Raw genomic sequence first — 19,166 nt, forward strand, 5'->3', positions numbered from 1 at the left:
TCCTGGAAGGATAATTATCTTTATTTGGGATCCAGTTAGCAGGAAAAGCTTGCTCACATTTACAGGTTATCTCAGAAACATGTTCAAAAAAAGTTGTGAGATCTTGGGTAAATTATATTTCTCTATTTTTAGCATTCTGATGTGGTCTTTCTGGCGTCCCATTTTAGGTTGAAGAGTTACAGAAGCATGGTGCTGGTAATTCCATGCTTATTCCTAGCCTGTCAGTGACAATGGAAACAAGCATGATCATGAGCAACATTCAGAGAATCGTTCAGGTGAGGGTGCTTGGGAACAAACACTCCTGGAGGTCCTGCCCATGCTCTCTCCCCAGATGTGCTGTCTAAAACCTGCACCCCAGCATGCAATAAGTGCTACACTGGTTTTGGAAATTCTGGAGAATCCATTGTGGCTTAATTTGGTCCAAGTGACTTCTACTTTCTTAGATTCACAAGGAAACAATGCTTTTGGCCCCATTTCAGAATTTTCTTAATTTTTAGTCATTTATAATCTAAACCATTGGAGTTATTTGTATACATTGGGTATAATTTGATGTGTTCTTTTAAATATTAGTATGTCTGAGTGGATATGGGTTCTAGCTTTTCATCTCAAAATATGTCATCAACGTCACCTATCTGCTCAGGGTGATTCCCTTTTACCTGGCACTTTTCTTATATTTACCTTGTGCATCATACATTTTGAATGTAGGAAAATGAAAGATTGAAGCAAGAGCTACTTGAGAAGAGCAGTCGGATAGAAGAACAGAATGACAAGATTAGTGAACTAATTGAACGGAATCAGAGGTAATGACAGATATGGGGCCTGGCTAGGATGGACAAAAGGATTTAATGTATAAACGCCCAATTTAATACACATGTTTATTTAGGACAGTATTTTTGGTAATGCTGGCTGGGGATTGAACTCAGGGCCTTGCTCTTACTATGCACACACTGCAGCACTGACCCGCACCCCCCAGCCTTATTTCTTCTATTTGTTTCCTGCCTGTCCTATGGATTATTGCCAGTTTTCTTTTTCAATAGAAAGAACTCAGTGGGCTCTGAGGTAAATAAAACAGACCTGTTTGGCTTCTGGCTCTGCCCTCATTTATTGTGTAACTTTGGGCATTTTGTTTATTCTAGTGGGCCCTGGTTTCCTCATCTCTAAAATGGTGTTAATATTTGGAAAACTCTGACTTCAACTTTTCTCTCTTCCATGTAGGCTGACTCTGTTTTATCAACCAGAACTGAACCAGTACCTCACCGATTCCCATAAAAATCCCAAGCATTTTATAATTTTTATTGATCCTTCTGAGGATTGGGGGTTGGGGGGGGACTAGGAAAATATGTTACACTACAGCATTTCACTTAAAAAAAAAAATTCTCCTGTATTTCTCTTTTCCAGTGTTGCTTGCTTCCCACATGACAGAGTTGGAAGAGTGCCTTTCTTTTCTTCTCTTTCTTGCAGCCTCCTTATCTTGTCTCTTTCTGTCCTCATTCCCCATTTCTGCATACTCTTCAAATTCCTCTCCTCTTCATTATACAGAGCAATTCACCTCTGGCCCAGTTTGTTGCTGCCTCCAACCGATTACTGCAGATCTAAGGAAAATAAAATGCAGCATATTGTTTATGATGAAGGCGCAGAGCAGTGTTGTAAGACTGAATGTGCTTTGGGTTGTGCCTGGCATACGTTCAGTGCTTCATAAATGTTTCCTTTTCCTTATTTCTATCACAGATATGTTGAGCAGAGTAACCTGATGATGGAGAAGAGGAACAACTCACTTCAAACAGCCACAGAAAACACACAGGCAAGGGTATTGCATGCTGAACAAGAGAAGGTAAATTAACTGAGCAGAGAAAAGCCCAGGTTGGGATGTGTTGAGCTGAGGAGTGGCCCAGTGTAGGTATTTACCAGGTGGCTTCTCAACAGAATATTCACCATTTTGGGGAAGAGAACTAAAAATCTTCCAACAGATTATCATACAGTCATCATCTGCATTTCTGTTTTATAATGTGCTTTCCATAAGTTGACTCAGAAACAGTTATTGGCCAAGTGGTGACAGATGCCTATTGTCCCAGCTGCTTGGGAGGCTAGCCTTGAGCTCAGGAGTTTGAGGCCTGCCTAGACAACATAGCAAGATCCTGTCTCAAATAAAACAAAACAAAAAAACAATCGCTTCTTAGTGATTTGATTAAGGTAAGCATTACACAACTTGTTAAAAACTAAATTTAAGCTGGGCATGGTGGCTCATACCTGTAATCCCAGTTACTCAGGAGGCTGAGGCAGTGGGGTCACAAATTCAATGCCAGCAATTTGGCAACTTAGTGACTGGGATGAAGCTCAATGGCAAAACATTCTGGGTTCAATCCTTGGTGCCAAAAAGAAAGAAAAGACAGTGGGGAGGAAAGGAGGGAGAGGGAGGAAGGAGGAGAGAAGAGGGAAAGAGAGAAAGAGACTAAATTTATTCTTTAAAGGATCAACAGAAAATTCCTGTAATGCCAGGTAACAAATGTGTAGGTGGTATTTAATGGATTAGAGACTGTCTACTTGCTCCTTCCTGTGTGTTCAGCTTGCTCCTTCCTCTGGTTTTGCATTGCAAAGTGCTGCTGTGATTCACTTCTTTCAGAATGAGGAATTTTGACTTGTTTCTGGAGTAGTGTGGAGGACCCTAGTTGGTCTTGGGTTGGAATCGACTGATTCTGGGGCCCAGTCTCCTTGCTCCAGTGACACATTTTATCCTTCTTATTTGGGACATCACTTCTATGCTAGGAGAGCTCAACCCTTTTTTTTTTTTTTTTTCTATTTTTCTCAAGGGTTTTAAGAAATAAGTTCATATTTATATTTGAGTTTTCCTTAAAAAAATGAAACGCTGGGAATGCACTTTATAACTTGTGGAGTTCACTCACTTTCTTGTATTTTGATAATGATAAAGATTCCTTCATTAATGTCTTATGCTAATCTTTGTGTGTGCTTAGCCACAGTACCCAGGTCTTTGACCCCTCCTCCTCAGATAAGCAGTGCCTTGCCCTGCACAGCCCTATCCAGTTTGGGTGCTCCTTTGCTACCTCCCTTGTTTGCTGTGGCTGACTGTTAATGCCTAGATCCAGGTGGGCAACCTGTGACATTCATATCAGGTGGTACTGGAATCACTTCACCTTGTACTTTGTACTGTTTCTCCTTTCACTGCTTTTATTTTTTATTTCCCTTTTCTTCTTCCTTCCATTTTTTAATTTTCTTTTTTTAACTCCCCCTTTATGCCCAATATGGACATCCAGATATCTTGTTGTCCTCACTATTACTGTTTAGGGCAAAAATGGTTACTATAACTTGTTGTAGAGAAATGGCTCTCCAGGGGGCTGGAGGATGTGGCTCAAGTGGTAGCGCGCCCGTCTGGCATGCGTGCGGCCCGGGTTTGATCCTCAGCACCACATACAAACAAAGATGTTGTGTCTGCCAAAAACTAAGAAATAAAAAAAAATATTAAAATTCTCTCTCTCTCTCCTCACTCTCTCTTAAAAAAAAAAAAAAAAGAAAAAAAGAAATGGCTCTCCAGTGTGCTGGCTGCTTCAGAATCACTTGGGGAGCTTTATTAGAATGACATATTCTTAAGACCTACCTCCAGAAATTCTAATTTAGCATATTCAACCAAGATTGAACTTTTTAAAAAAAGAGTTATCCATAACTTTTCTACCCAGGTACAGGATTCACCTCTTTTGTCACAGACTCTGGAAGTGGTAGCTGCATAAATTTGGTTTTAGTTTTTGTTTGGTTTTTGGTATTAGGGATTGACTCCAGTGTCACTTTACCACTGAGCTGTATCTTCAGGACCCTTTCTTTTTATTTGTTCATTTTTTAAAGTTTTGAGATAAGGTCTCACTAAGTTGTTTAGGCCCTTGCTAAATTGCTGAGGCTGGCCTCAAACTTATGATCCTCCTGCCTTAGCCTCCCAAGTTGCTGGGATTACAGGTGTGCTCCACTGCACCTGGCTTGCTTTGGTTTTTGTTTTTTAAGAACTCACTATGTTGCCCACACTGATGTCAAACAGACTCATGGGGTCAAATGATCTTTTTGCCTCAGCTTCCCAAGTAGCTGGGATTACAGGCATGGGCCCTCACACCTGGCTTCTGGACTGCCTTTGCTTTTCAAAATTCAACTCATGGGACTGGGGCTGGGGCTCAGTGGTAGAGCGCTTGCCTAGCACATGCGAGGTCCTGGGTTTGATTCTCAGCACCACATAAAAATAAATAAAGGTATTGTGTCCAAATACTACTAAAAAAAAAAGTTCAACACATGACTCACGACTCATATTGAACATCCCAGTTGTGTGTGTGTGTGTGTGTGTGTGTGTGTATTCCAGTAAAACTTTATCTACAAAAACAGGCAGTAGGCCAATTTGACCTACAGGTCATACATAGTCCTCTGAGCCCTGAATAAGCTTGTTAATCTGCCCAAGTGTTTTCATGTTGCTAAACCTCAAAGATGTCTGGGACAGTGTATTGAACCCAGTAGATGTCTATTTATAGTAGCAAAAACAGTAGTAGTCATAACAACAGGGGGCACAGCTAACACCTGGAAAACATCCACTAGGCTCTAGGTCCCATACTTTACGCAGATGTATTTGAGGGAATCTCCTGAGCTAAGTATCATTGTTCTTGATGATTAGGGTATCTGACTAGGGTTTCAGGTACCACAGGCTTCACATGGTCACTATTATTTCAGTGAAACTTTTTAAGTCTTGATTCACCCGTTTTTTTTTTTTTTTTTCTTTTAATTGAGTCACCTAGTGATCTCTCCTCTTAAACAGAGATAATCAATTTCCTTTCACTGCTGGATGCAGTTCTCTACCTTCAAACACAGTGATCAATGAATAAATATATTATTTTTCTCTATAGTAGAGTTCACATAAAACATGGAATAATGGTTAAAACCAGAAGACCTATTGCAGGTCTTCTAGTTAAATCTTCTTAGTTACAAGGGGACAAACTGAGGCCCAGAGAGGGTAAGACTTGTTCAGGATCTCCCTCCCAGTCAGTTGTGTCGTTTTTCCTATGCCAGATTCCCTCTCTCTCCAGGACTGTTTTCCTGCTTCTAACTTGAATGCTTTTCTACTGTTTTTCTCAGCTCTTGGTTCTTGCTGTCATTTCTCTTTCCCAGCTCTCCACACCAGCAGTGGAATTTGGTCCAGGGTGGGAATCAGGGAGTCATCCCATCCACTGCGTAGGTGTCTGTTGTTTTCCTTTCTCATTTGATATTGCTTCTCCTGACATTTTTAAAAGTGTAATTATATATACAATGTGTTAGTCAGCTTTTTGTTTCTGCAACCAAAATACCTGGCAAGAACAACTTAGAAGAAGAGAAGTTTGTTTTGGCTCATGGTTTCAGAAGTTCAGTCCATGGTTGGCCAACTCCATCTCTCTGGCCCCAAGTGAGGCAGAATGTCATGGCAGAGAGTATGGCAGAGGAGAGCTGTTCCAATCATGGCAGCTAGGAAGCAAGGGGAAGTGGGGAGGCCAGGGGAGAGGCTGCAAGGAAGATGCACCCTTCCAGGACATTCCCCCAATGACCCACCTCCTTCAGCCATGCCCTACCTGCCTGTAGTTATAACCCAGTTAGTCCATTCAAACTGGGATGGACTGATTAGGTCACAGGTCTCATGATCTAATCATTTCACCTCTTGCCTTAACATAGGAACTTTTGGGAATGCCTCATACCCAAACCATAACATGTAAATACACACATACACACACACAATACATACACAGGTATCTGCATATACTTTTTGTCTAATAATAAAAGTTGCATCTGTTTATTCCAGAAAACTTAGGAAATATAGATAAGCAAATATAAAAGGTGAATCACTCATAATCCTTCCACTCAAACATAACCATTGTTAATATATTATAGTTCTCTTTGTGCATGTGCATATGTTTTTGGGTGAAAGTATTAATTTTTTTGTTTCTAGTAGGCTTTTCTAGCTAAAGACCTGAGAGAAAAAAAGTATTTGCATGACCTTCCACTCTGCTTGTCCTTTGGCAAGACAGCAACTATCCATTCCATGGCCTCTTTTCTGAAATTTGTCCCTCCCACGGGTCCTAGCTGCTGCAAGGGCTTGTGAGAGTGATACTTGCTCTGATATTAGTGAACTCTTTGAGCCGTGAATAGACGCAAAGCCTCTGGACTCTGTGTCTCTTCAGTTTTCATGGGCCAGCAAGTGAAACTTAATTGTACATGGGGCAGATGAAAACAACTCTTACATCTGGGAGTTCTAGATGCCATTGTCATCTGTGGGGTTTTTTTTTTCCTCTCCTATAAAAAAAATTCTTTGTAGTTATGGTAAAATACCAGGATCTATCTTGACATAATCACCAAAGCATGGAACCCAACTTGCTCTGATTCAGTCCTCCCTCCACTCCACCAATCCCTTTTGAATCCATTTCTTGGAATCCATTTACAGTTTACTTTTTTTGTTTTTAATTAGTGTCCTGAGGATACACCTGATGCTGGACCCACCCTGCCACATCCATGCACACACTAAAGTTCAGTCATCATTCCACTGCTCTTTCCTTTTCCCATCTCTTCTTTCCTCCTCAGTCCCCTTCATCTACTCTACTGGTCTTTCCTTTGTTTTGATTAAATTCCTTCCCCCTTTTTTTTCCTTTTTTTATTTCTTATTTTTTTATTTTTTTAATCTCCCCTCCTTCCCATTTTGGATTAGCTTCTGCATTTGACCTTCAACTTTTTGGGATGGCCTATTTCACTTAGCGTTGTCTCAGTTCCATCCATTTACCAGCAAATGTCATAATGTCATTTTTCTTCATGACTGAGTTTTACAGGTTGAGTTTTACATGGCTTCCAAAAAGCAAAATTAAGTATCTTGAGCTTACTCTAAAGGTTATATGTGCTCTGAAATGCTCATTCATAGCCTTTTAAAATTTCATATACAGTTTTGTTTTATTTCCCTTGCCTTTAGGAAAGTCAGAATGTCAGATTTTAAATGGGAACTAGAAAGCTGGTAAAGATTTTGGGATAAGTCGAAGAATAAGCACTTTTAAAACAGGTGGGCACAGTGAACACTGCAAGAAAGCACAAATGATAGTAAGAAAGCAGACAACTGCAAAAATGTGTATAAAGTGTAGTAACATAGGAGTAGTAATAGAGGTAGCAATATAATATTATGAGAGAGATGGTCCAATAGAAAACATGTGCAGAAATACATAGATGTTCAGAAATCAAGACTGGTTGCCCGAGATCAACCATTCACCGCCTTTCATGCCATCTGTTTCCTCTGTATGTTTTAAGAACATATCAGTTCAGGTGAAGTGGATGTGGTATCTGTCCTTTGTTGGCTGTTTCTTTTTTATTGACCATCCTTTTTATCATCATTGTTATCATCAACCTTAATATTCAGAATAGCATTAGAGAGTTTTCCAGGATGGTCATTTCCATTTCATCACATGTTGCTCAAGAGTATTTAGATTCTTTATAGGCTTGGTCCATGTTTGGCTAGTATAGAGCCCCATTTAAAATACTTGAAAAAGTCAGGGAAGTTAAAGTGTTCCCAGGAGGAATTATAGACTCAGAAGTTGAATGCTTTTGAAGGTATTCAATTTAGATTTTAAAAATATCCTATTCTTTCTAAGAAAATGCATGTTCATCCTAGAAAAGTTAGATAATAGCATGAACACCATTTTTCATTTTTCATATTTGTAGAAATTCAAATTTTTGACAAGGTTTGGTGAGATGGGTAAGCATGTAGAGTGGCTTATGGAGGGGAACTGATGATATTGTACAAAATTATAGCAGTATTTATTCTATGATCTAGCAGTTCTGCATCTGGGAATCTCCTAAAGGTACTCCTATACTCAAATGAAATGACATGTGTCCAGGATTATTCATTGGTATCTTGTGTAATGGGAAAAGACTGGAAACAACCAAGTGTCCTGCAGTAGTGAATAAACTACAGTATATTCACATGGTAGAATACCATACAGATATTTTTTTAAAAAAAGAAAAATGAGGGCTGGGTTTGTGGCTCAGTGGTGGAACACTTGCCTAGCATGTGTGAGGCACTGGGTTTGAGTCTCAGCACTGCACATAAATAAATAAATTAATTAAATAAAGGTCTATTGACAACTTAAATTAAAAAAAAAAAGACAAAGGAGATAGATCTACATATACTAGTAGAGACTATATATAGTTTGCCCTCTCTTTTGTAAGAAAAAAGGAGGAAAGAATCATATTAGTTTTTGTAAAAAGAGTTACTTTACACAAAGGGGAAAGATGCAAAATAAATTTTTATATTTTACCCTTGCATAGCAAAGCAGAAGTGATTAGGGGTAGAAAGACTTCTTGTTGTTTACTTTTTATATCTTTTAAATTTTTGATCAGCAGAAACATTAAATTTTCAAAAGAATTACTTATGAAACATCTTTTCAAGAGACTCATTTATAAAATATATCATCTGATAAGTAAGAAGAAAATATAAAACAGCCATCATTTTATCTAGATTAACTGAAAAACATTTTATTCTGGCACTGTTCTTCACATGAGTAAGTAAGTGTTCATTTTATAAAAACAGAATTATATCTAACATACTATTTGAGAATCTACTTTTTCATTTAACAATAGATTGTAACTATATTCCATGCTGTCAAGTATTCTTTTCAAACACCATTTTTAATAGCCTTATACAGGATGGATATATCATAATTTGCTTAATCAAGTTTGTTTTCAGCAATTTATGTTAGATTTCCATTCCTTTACAACTTTAAACAATGCTGCATTGAACTGCTTTAGAGCAAAATTTTTATAATTTTTGTTTTGTTTTGTTTTTTGATACCAAGGATTGAACTCAGGGGTGTTTAACTACCAAGCCACATCCCCAGCCCTTTTCTGTAGTGTATTTAGAGACAGGGTCTCGCCAGGTTGCTTAGGGCCTCACTATATTGCTGAGGCTGGCTTTGAACTCGCAGTCCTCCTGCCTTAGCCTCCCAAGCCTCTGGGATTACAGTCCTGTGCCACCATGCCCAGCCTTTGTGATATTTTTTAAGAGCAAATTTCTGCAAGAGAATTGAGTCAGAGACTGCACATTTTTAAGTCTTGATTTGGGCGTAAAGCAGGTTGAGGGTAGCCTTAGCTCCCTTCCTTTCTACAGCTTAATCAGCCTAGTCCCGTGAGGTTAGTCATTTCTTAAGGAGACAAAAACACCTGTGTTTTAAGTGACATCATCCTTTGTTACTGTTCAGGCCAAGGTGACAGAAGAGTTAGCAGCAGCCACTGCACAGGTCTCTCACCTGCAGCTGAAAATGACTACACATCAAAAGAAGGAAACAGAGCTGCAGATGCAGCTGGCAGAAAGCTCGAAGGAGGCCGGTCTACTTCGGGGCCAGCTTGCCAAACTGCAGGCAGAGCTCTCAGGTATGTTCTTGGCCGAGGATGCTGGCACTATTTGCCACTTAAACTTAAGAAATGGAACTCTTTCCTTCCTCTCAGTCCTGTTGACATAATGCTTAGGAGATTTGCGAAGGACTGAGTCAGTCAGTAATCGAGGTAAAGTATATGACCTACATGATTATTTTACATAAAGGACAACAGAAGGATTGACTCTATTAATTTGGAATTGATCAGTTGTCACCGTTCCCCTTTGTTTGAGGAAGTGTTGCTTCAACAACTTTGGTGCTTATACTGGCATCATATGCCGAGAAGAATTAATGTGTCTTTCTAATTCATGACTCAGTGGACATTGAAGAAAGGTGTGCTTCCTGTTTTAGTTCCTCCTTCCTAGAGGAGGGTTGCAACTCTTCAGCCTGACACTCAACGCCCCTCTGTGTGGCTCATCTTCCATTATCTTGCCCAGTTCGTTCTTGTCCTACCGTACACCCCAGCGTGCTGTCTATTTTCAGCTCATTCCATCTTGCTCTTTATTCATGCTGTTCTCTGGGCCTGGTTTGCCCACCTTCATTAGTATTTGCCTCCAGTCCTCTTCTATTCTGCCTCTTTTGGAATATTTTCCAGTTTTTTACTAGAACATCAAATCTTTTCCTTTAAAATCTTCTAACTCTTAATGCATTATTATAACCATTTTCATAGTTAGCTTTTGATAAGTACCATTTATATGTCTGTTCTCCCATCCAGTATGCAAGCCCCTAGAGGGCAAGGATGGTGTTTTGCTCATTTTTGTAAAGTCCTTTCCTCAAGTAAGCGGTAGTTCAGTGCCTGGCACAAAAGTAGTGCACAGGACATGGTGATCGGATAGATTTGTAAAGACCAGCACATTGACAAATCTACCTTGGTGTATAGAAAGCAGTGTGGAATGCACAGATGGGACCGCCAGGCAACAGGTAGCTGGAACCACAGCAGAGTTGGATGGAAGCACAGAACACTGCCTGATAGATAGAAAGCACTGGTGTCAGTTGGCAAAACGATACCTTGAAGTTACATCCCTTCCATTTTAGAGCATCACCAGGGCCCAGTAAAGCAAATGTGTTAGACAATCTGAGATTTGAATATCATACAGATATCTCATTTCTGGTTTTGTGGTGCTTGCCCTTTGACCATTTCCTCAGGAGCTGTAGAGTCTCAGAAGTTTTTCAAAGAGAGAAATTTTGGTGCAATAAATTTTAAAAAATATCCAAAAGCCTTACTTGAGAAGGGATGTTTTAAAAGCAAACTTTTGGTGGAGTGTCCTACCGGGAAAGTTCAGACTCTCTTACCTAGGCAATGAGAAGCAGTTTGAACAGATATTAAACAAACATCTGTCCAGTGTGGTAAGATGGGGACAGAAATGGAATTATAGGACTGATCAGTTTTGAAGGTCGTCCCTGACTAGAACATTTCTTTTCCATTCTACATCTGTAGAAGGTGAGATTATATATATATATATATATATATATATAGAGAGAGAGAGAGAGAGAGAGAGAGAGAGAGAGAGAGAGAGAAAGAGAGAGAGAGGGAGAAATAGGTAGGTATAACTCACTCCAGGTGACTGTGGATTGGTGGCTTGATAATTCATATCACAGGTCAGTGTGGTAATGCTGAGGTGTTAGAGGAGGCTGCTTGTGTGGTAGGATGGGGAGACCAAAGCCTGCAGCTTCGGAAGAACTACTGGAATGCCACATCACCCACTGTGGCTCAGGATCTGCAGCCAGGTCTCTCTGCTCTTACATTCCAGAGCTCCAGGAAACCTCAGAGCAAGCACAGTCCAAATTCAAAAGTGAAAAGCAGAACCGGAGGCAACTGGAACTCAAGGTGACCTCCCTGGAGGAGGAGTTGACTGATCTAAGAGCTGAGAAAGAGTCCCTGGAAAAGGTAGGTTCCAAAAGCCAAGTTTCTCTCTTGTGTCCAGGTGGCCAGGATGAGCTGTTTATCTGTTTCTATTTTCCTTTTAAAAACTATAATAGTTTGTATCCAATAGAACAAGTACATTAATACAGAAAAGTATAAAATGAAAAATTTGCCTTTGTCCCCTGGCTCATCTCATGTGTTACATGTAACAGCTATAAACAATGTGTGATCCTGCCATATTGTTTTCTGTATGCATAAAACATACATACTCACTTAAACATACATATATAGGTAGCATTTAAATTAGGAGCTTATGTTCAATGCTTTCTAAGAAAGTATTGTCGATATTGTGCTACATGAGAATGAGATCTTTCTCATTCTATTTAAACTAACACATAGTAAAACTACCACATAGTAGTTACTGTGAGACTATCCCACAATGTATATGATTATTTACTATCAGCAAATATGTTTCTATTTTTTCACTATTTTAAGCTTCTGTGCATATCTTCCTACTGTATAACTACTAACTACCTTTGCGAATTTACGTGGGTGTTCTTGAAGGATGGATTGCTTGAATTAGAATATGGGATCAGTAGGAATGTGGCACATCCAAATATTTTTTTATCAATATTGATTATTCTTAGAAAACAGTATGCTGCGAACTCTTCCAGCCCTAAGTGAGTGAGCCCATTTCTTCACATTCCTCCCAACTCTGCAGACACCACTTTATCTAATCTTTATTAGCCTCACAGGTGGAATATACCATCTTGTTTGCTCTGTATTTTTATTAATAGTAAAGCTTTCATATATTTATACCTATTTGCATTTCTTCTGTTAATTCTCTTTTTAATGTCCTTCATTTTACCATCTTTCCTATTAGAACATTACTTTGATTTGTAAATCCTATTAAGGGTATCAATTCTTTGTCAGTCAAAATATTACAAACATTTTTCCAGTTTGTTCTCTTTTAACTTTGTTTATTCCTTATCTTTTGTTAGTTAAAATTGTAATATCAGGGAACTACTAGGCCCACTGAACAAAATGGAAAGATTTCTATCTTATATTGTGTTCTAGAACAATCTAACATAAAAGGAAAAGAGTCTTTTCCTGAGGTACCAGTAAAGCCAGTAGTAAGTTTGTTTTGGCCCATTTCCTTTTTAGGGAAAAGATCTTGGCCTATGTTTATAGTTTCTTCTGTGATTTTTCAGTTTAGGCATTTTAAAAAACTGTTTCTTTTGATTTTTTGACTGTTTTCAGTTTTTCCTTGTTATAAACACTACTATAGTCTTTATGAACATGACTTACTGCATCTTTAAGATAAATTGAAATTTGTGGAATTTCTGGATATGCATATTTTTGAAAACTTTTCCTTGGATTGCCATCTAAAGAGCATAAACATTTATTTTCCCATGGGCAAGGTGTGAGAAGTCTGCTTTCCTATACCCTCAATAGTTTAAATAGAATGAGAAAGATTTCATTCCTATGTAGCACAATGTCCACAATACTTTCTTAGAAAGCACTGAACATAAGCTCCTAATTAAGTGCCACCCATATATGTATGTTTAAGTGAGTATGTATGTTTTATGCATACAGAAAACAATGTGGCAGGATCACACATTGTTTCTGTTAGGATATTCCCTAATGCTTGATAGAGTGGTAGATAAAACTCTTGTTTGCCTTCTCATCACAATTTTTCTCTCAGGAGCTAAGAATGTTAAATATAAAGGGGAAAAACTAAACTAAAAAATGAACAATTTTCAGAAATGGAATACAGACTCATCAAAGTCAAGAGCACCTTCCCCATCCCCACTTATCCTGTGTTAACTGGATAGAGCTGATGGTGTTTTTCTTGTTCCCAAGAACCTCTCAGAAAGGAAAAAAAAGTCAGCTCAAGAGCGCTGCCAGGCCGAGGAGGAGATGGATGAGATTCGCAAGTCGCACCAGGAGGAACTGGACAGACTTCGACAGCTCTTGAAAAAGGCCCGAGTGTCCACAGACCAAGCAGCTGCAGAGCAGGTAGTGGGAAGCAGAAGCACCGGGAAAGAAAAGGAAGGTGTGAGGACGCGAAGAAAAGCTCTTAGTTTCTTCCCTATTCTCTAGGATGAACTTCTCACAATTGTTATTCTCACCTTGAAGAAAGGTAGAAAAAGATAATCCAGATATATACAAGAAAGCCAGGTTTAAATGTAGAATGTTCTTTTTTTAAAAAATATTTTTAGTTGTAGATGGACACAATACCTTTATTTTATTTATTTTTATGTGGTGCTAATGATCGAACCCAACGCCTCATAAATGTAAGACAAGTACTCCACCACTGAGATAAAACCCCAGCCCCTGTACTTTCCTGTCTTATTTTATTTTATTTATTATTAGTATTATTATTTTATTTTTATCAGGGATTGAACCCAGGGGCGCTTAACCACTGAGCCACATCCCCAGCTCTTTTTAAAATTTTTTATTTTGAGAAGAGCCTCAGTAAGTTGCTTAGGGCCTCGCTGAGGCTGACTTTGAATTTACCATTCTTTTGCCTCAACCTCCCAATCTCTGGGATTATAGGCATGCACTACTGAACTCAGCTTCTTTCCTGTTTAGTTAATATATAATTATGTAATTAAAACATGAAAAAAAAACCTACAAAAAAATTCCCAACATGCAAAGTTCTCAAGTGCCAGATGTCATCCTTCAGGCTCATTATTATCCTTGAAAAAAAACAGGATTTATTTAGGTAACCAGGAAGGGAAACTAGGGATAGTGGCAGGACAAGCTGATCTCTAGTCCGTTTGACATTTACATTTCTCACTGCATTTTTAAAATCTATATGTGCATATCTCTCTAACTAGAATATATTGGTGCCCTCAATCTGATCATGTCTGGAAATGGCAAAAAAAAAAAAAGTTTCTGAATCTATTAAGTTCATTGTCCAAACTCTGAAAAGTAATGACCTCATTATGGCCCTGCCTCCCAGGGACCTATCTGGACAGTCACACCTTTGTCTGGTTGGAGTACCTTTTGGAGTCCTGACAACCAGTGACATCTGCCTTCCTCCATTTAAAAAGTACATTTATTTTAAAAGTAATTATGGTCTTGACTGGGCATGGTGGTACATGCCTGTAATCCTAGCACTCTGGAGACTGAGGTAGAAGGATCACAAGTTCAAGTCCAGGCTCAGCAGTTAGTGAGGCCTTCAGCAACCTGCCTCAAAATTAAAAAAAGAAAAAAAAGAGTGGGGGCCTAGGGATATAGTTCATTGGTATAGCACCCCTGGATTCAGTCACCAGTGCAAAAAAAAAAAAAAAAAAGGAATAAAGGTCTTTCAAATAGTTGTTTCTTGATGAAGTCTGTTTGGTGTAGTCTTTTACTTTATGGAGGATGGACTTCAATTGGTTCAGTGGGGACCCCCAGGGCTTGGTCATTGCTTTCTCTTGGCAGCTGTCTCTGCAGGCTGATCTACAAACCCAGTGGGAAGCAAAGTGTGAGCATCTGTTGGCCTCCGCAAAGGAAGAGCACCTGCAGCAGTACCAGGAAGTGTGCACACAGAGGGATGCCCACCAGCAGAAGCTAACACGCCTTCAAGAAAAGGTAGCTGCTTTCCCTGGGCCAGGACGCTGAAGCAGCTCAGTTAACTGAGGCCAGCAGACTTTTAAGTCCTGTCAGTCCTTTTGGATATTAATAGGAAACAAAACCATGTGAGGATAACTCTCCAATTTTCCAGTTATTATTTACATACTTATATGAGGTGACAGGTTAGTGACCTGAAAAAAGAAAAACAGCACTAGTGTTCTGGAACATGTTTCCCATTATTATTTGATCCTTCATTTTTTTAAAGCAAATATTTATTGAGTATCAGTTGTGTCATAGCCACTGTGTTAGAGAAAGGGCATGCAAAGAATTTTACCCTCAAGACTCTCATAGTCAAGATAGAGAAATAAAGACATGCATTAAGTGTCATGGGGCCCAGAAGAGGAAGAGCTTGGGGATCTGGCAGGCTTTCCAGAGGAGATGACCTTTGAGTAGAGCCAAGAACTAGTAGATGTGGTGAGGCAGAGAAGGAAGTGGGACATCCTGGGCAAAGGCACCAAGATGGGATGGAGCTTGGGTACGTTGGATTGTAAGGCATGAAAATGAGAGAGATGGCTTAGGGTCATGGTCTGAAAGTCCCCCATCTGGAGGTCAGTTTTTTTCCCTTGAGTATCTGGTCTAAAGCCTTTGACTCAAGAGATTTTGGAGGCCTTCCTGTAGGTGAATAGGCTGTTCCTAATGCTGAGAGTTTATGTGTATGTGCCTGGAGTTACTACCACCTCCTCTCCCTTTTCATTATATTCTTTGACCTGATTAGGAGCAGGTCAAGTGACCTTGCTGGGAAAATTATGAGTTGAGTGATAAAGAAATAGAATGCTCTGCATCAGTAAATGGGGGGTGGGGTGGCAGGGGACAGGGGTGCTCCCAGCAGACCTATGTAAGGTGAAGACATGGTGCTTTGAATGGTTCACCTCTGCATGTGTTTCCTGACCTTCTCATAGTAGCCCAAGGCCACAGTTGCAGTCTGTTCATTTTGCAGTGCTTAGCCCTCCAGGCCCAAGTCACAGCCCTCACAGAGCAAAATGAACAGCACATCAAGGAACAGGAGAAGAACAAGTCCCAGATATCTGGGGTTGAAGCTGCTGTTGACCCCTCAGAGAAGGTGAGCTGGTATTTCAGAGAAGCAGCAGATTGTGTCATATTAAGGAATCAGATGTGCATAGCAGGCATTCAGAAAGCATGTGGCCAACAAGGTATCTTGGTAGCTTTCTTCTAACTTTAGTGGTACACTACTTGTCTGATTTAAAAATTAACTCTTTAGAATTTACCACCCTGATGGCAAACTCGAAAGGCCCTGTCCTTCTGACACTTTGATGGCTATGGGAAATGCCTCCAAATCACAGAAGAATAGAGGGTGGGAGTGTGCCCAGTAGCCATTAGCCACTCATCCTTGCAGCCCATGGCATCTCTCAGTGGGGCTCAGGGTGGGAGAGAGGTATCAGTAAGTGTTCTTTAAACAGTCTCAGGCAGGCCATAGTTTACCTGCTCTCGGTAGGGAACTCTCATGGCTGGTCCTTCTGTCAAAGTATGCTTGTTATTTGATAGTGTCTTTTCCATGGCCGTAGCTCTTAAGGTCTCCATTCACGACCAGCTGTGTTCCTCTGTACTGTTCTAAGATGGCTTCATTTGAGCCTTCCAAACGCCTCTCTGGGATTTTAATGTATCTCTTAATGACTTGGTTTTGGCAGCACGTATGTTTGATTTCCACACAGGTCAAGAAGATTATGAACCAGGTGTTCCAGTCATTGCGGGGTGAGTTTGAGCTGGAGGAATCTTATGATGGCAGGACCATTCTGGGGACCATCATGAATACAATCAAGGTACAGCCGTCCCGCTGGTGACTGTTCCATTGGAGTAGGGTTTTTGTTGATTAACTACCTTCTATGAGATCATGACTAAAAATTTAGTCAAGACTGTTGACCAGAAATGGGGATGCCTAGAGCGATCGTGCCTGGATGGATGTGTCCAGCACCTTCGAGAGGCAGAGTCATTTGAACTAGGTAACAGCTGTGTTAATGAGGACTAAGTATATGTAGTGCTTGCTATTTTCCTTTTAGTGACCATCTCCTCCCCTCGGGTTTTGAACAGATGGTGACTTTACAGCTGTTGAGCCAGCAGAAGCGAGAGAAGGGAGACAGCAGCAGTGAGGAAGATGAGCGGCCTCTTCGACCCTCCCAGGAGCAGTCAGCCCCAGCCACGTCTGGGCTGTGTTCCCCACCCACGAGTGCAGAGGGGCAGGAGGCCACCGTGGTGCTGTCAGAGCAGATAATGGAAGAGGTCACTCCATCGCCTCCACAGGCTCTCCCCACACCTGAGGACAGTGTAGAGAGAAGGAAAGGGGAGCCGGATACAGAGGTGCTTTCAGAGTTCGAAGATGGTTTCCTCCCACCCAAACCGGCCTGTACCCCATCTCACAGAGTTCTGGGACCCCCAACTTCAATTCCACCTAAGCCTCCAGGTCCTGTACCTATGAACCCTGAGTGTGAGGAGACACCTGTTGCTGGCCCAATGACAGCCAGGTCCGACAACACAGCAGGAAAGGTGCATGTTGGGACAGCTCCAGATGGCCCACCTCAAGAAACCTCCAGGAGACCATCACTGACTCTAGACCCAGAGAAGGGGGACCCACCAGCCTTAGGGCCTGAAAGCCCAGGAGAGCCCCAGCCTCCACAGCTCAATGATGATGAGGATGTCACCAGCCCCGCTGGTCCCTTTGAGGAGCCACTAGGCTCTACAGCTGCAGGAACAGCCCTCAGACCCAACCATGGCTCTCAGCATTCCAGGTATGTTCCTCTGAGCACAGTATCAGGGAATGGCTACCAATGGAGATGGTGTCTGTTTTCCATGGCCTTCAACTCATTCCTCAGACGTTGACTAGTTTGCTCATTCATTCATGTATTTATTCAACAACACTTAGCATGCACAGGGCTCGGTGGTGGGCACGAGGATAGTGTGTAGGCAAGGCAGATGTGGTTCATGAGTTCAAAAGCTTACAGTTTGGTTGGCAAAGACCAAGAGATACGTTTTTACATATTATAAAGGTAGGGTAAGTGCTAAAAAAAGAGAGAGAAAGAAACAGGGATTATAAGAAAGAATAAAGAGGGCACATTCTACATTACATAGGGTGGTTAGGGAAGGATTCTGAGAAGGTAACATTTAAACTGAGATCTGAAAATGGAAAGGAGCCATCCATACCAAGAGCAGGAAGGGGAGATTGCCAAGAGAGTCATATATGCCAAGGCCCTGTGGTGGGAGGGGACAAGCCATAATCAAGGAAGTAAAAGAAGACACAGAAAGTAAGAGGTGAATGGTGTTAAGCTTAGGTTGGAAAACTAAATAGGGGCTATATTTGAGATTTTATGTTATTGTTAAAAGTTTGGATTTTATGGAAAAATAGTGAGAAACCATTAAGGGATTTAGGCAGAAGAGCGATGTGGTCTAATTTTTTAGCTTTAGGAGTCCACTAGGGCTGTAGGCTACAGAGAGGCCACTGCAGGCTATGGGAGGAGACACTGAAGTGGAGAAGGGAGGTGTTACTGAATGATTCTCACCTTGCAGCCCGTGACCTTCATAGCTGGTGGGCTCTATGGCCAGGAGCAGGAACAGCAACATCTTCTGTGATTTGATTTTCCTTTAGTGTCTCTGGGGATGAAGATGATGAACTGTTTCAAGGGGCAACTCTGAAAGTTCCAAGGACCAAAGCACAACCAGAGGAGGAAGATGAAGATGAGGTGGTAAGGAAGTCCCAGGCCCTGCCAAGTCCTCACACCACCACCTGGGGGCCCTTCCCCACTGGCTCAGAGAAGAGAAATGGAGTTTGTTGGTGGCCCACTCCCTGGACACTGTGTGCAGGGCCCTGTGGGAGCAGGCTTGGGGTAGGGAGAGGGCAGCTTGGTAAGCACGGTGGGGACGGTCAGATACCCCTTTACTCTTGAGGGAGAACATAACTCTATCCACATGGGAATTAGTCCCCCTTGAAGTGAGGAAAGCTGAGCTGCTTAGTCCTGCATTGGTGTGCTGAAACCTCAAGTTTCCCTACATCTGCTAGGATGTTATTTATGTTTTAGAATTGCGGGGGTGGGGGGACTTCGAAGATTATCTTTTTGGGCATTCTTATTCATAAACAAACTGGGTTCAAAAGAATGACTTACCTAAAGCCACCAAAGCAGTTGATGGTAGAGAGAGGGCTCAATCCCCAGGCTCTGGGTAAGGCCACCTGTTTCTGAGCACCTTTGCTCACTGGCCTGCTTCCAGCCAGCTGCTTTGTTTTGTCATCACAACACTCCCGGGCAGCAGGTGGGCCAGTA

The 19,166-nt window shown here is 41.0% G+C and overlaps 1 protein-coding gene across 2 annotated transcripts in view; it reads left to right on the plus strand.

Annotated features, from left to right (window-relative positions):
• Fkbp15 (FKBP prolyl isomerase family member 15) overlaps positions 1-19,166 on the plus strand; it is a 58,476-nt gene that overhangs the window by 36,591 nt on the left and 2,719 nt on the right. For both annotated transcript variants that reach the window (XM_076845664.2, XM_076845662.2), the window contains 11 exons: positions 168-275; positions 706-800; positions 1,729-1,831; positions 9,240-9,411; positions 11,165-11,301; positions 13,141-13,296; positions 14,710-14,859; positions 15,839-15,961; positions 16,572-16,679; positions 16,948-17,642; positions 18,497-18,593. In XM_076845664.2, coding sequence (XP_076701779.2) covers positions 168-275; positions 706-800; positions 1,729-1,831; positions 9,240-9,411; positions 11,165-11,301; positions 13,141-13,296; positions 14,710-14,859; positions 15,839-15,961; positions 16,572-16,679; positions 16,948-17,642; positions 18,497-18,593 — 1,944 coding nt within the window. The remainder of the gene's footprint in view (positions 1-167; positions 276-705; positions 801-1,728; positions 1,832-9,239; positions 9,412-11,164; positions 11,302-13,140; positions 13,297-14,709; positions 14,860-15,838; positions 15,962-16,571; positions 16,680-16,947; positions 17,643-18,496; positions 18,594-19,166) is intronic.

Source organism: Callospermophilus lateralis, chromosome 2 (assembly GCF_048772815.1).
Source record: "Callospermophilus lateralis isolate mCalLat2 chromosome 2, mCalLat2.hap1, whole genome shotgun sequence".
Lineage (NCBI taxonomy): Eukaryota > Metazoa > Chordata > Mammalia > Rodentia > Sciuridae > Callospermophilus > Callospermophilus lateralis.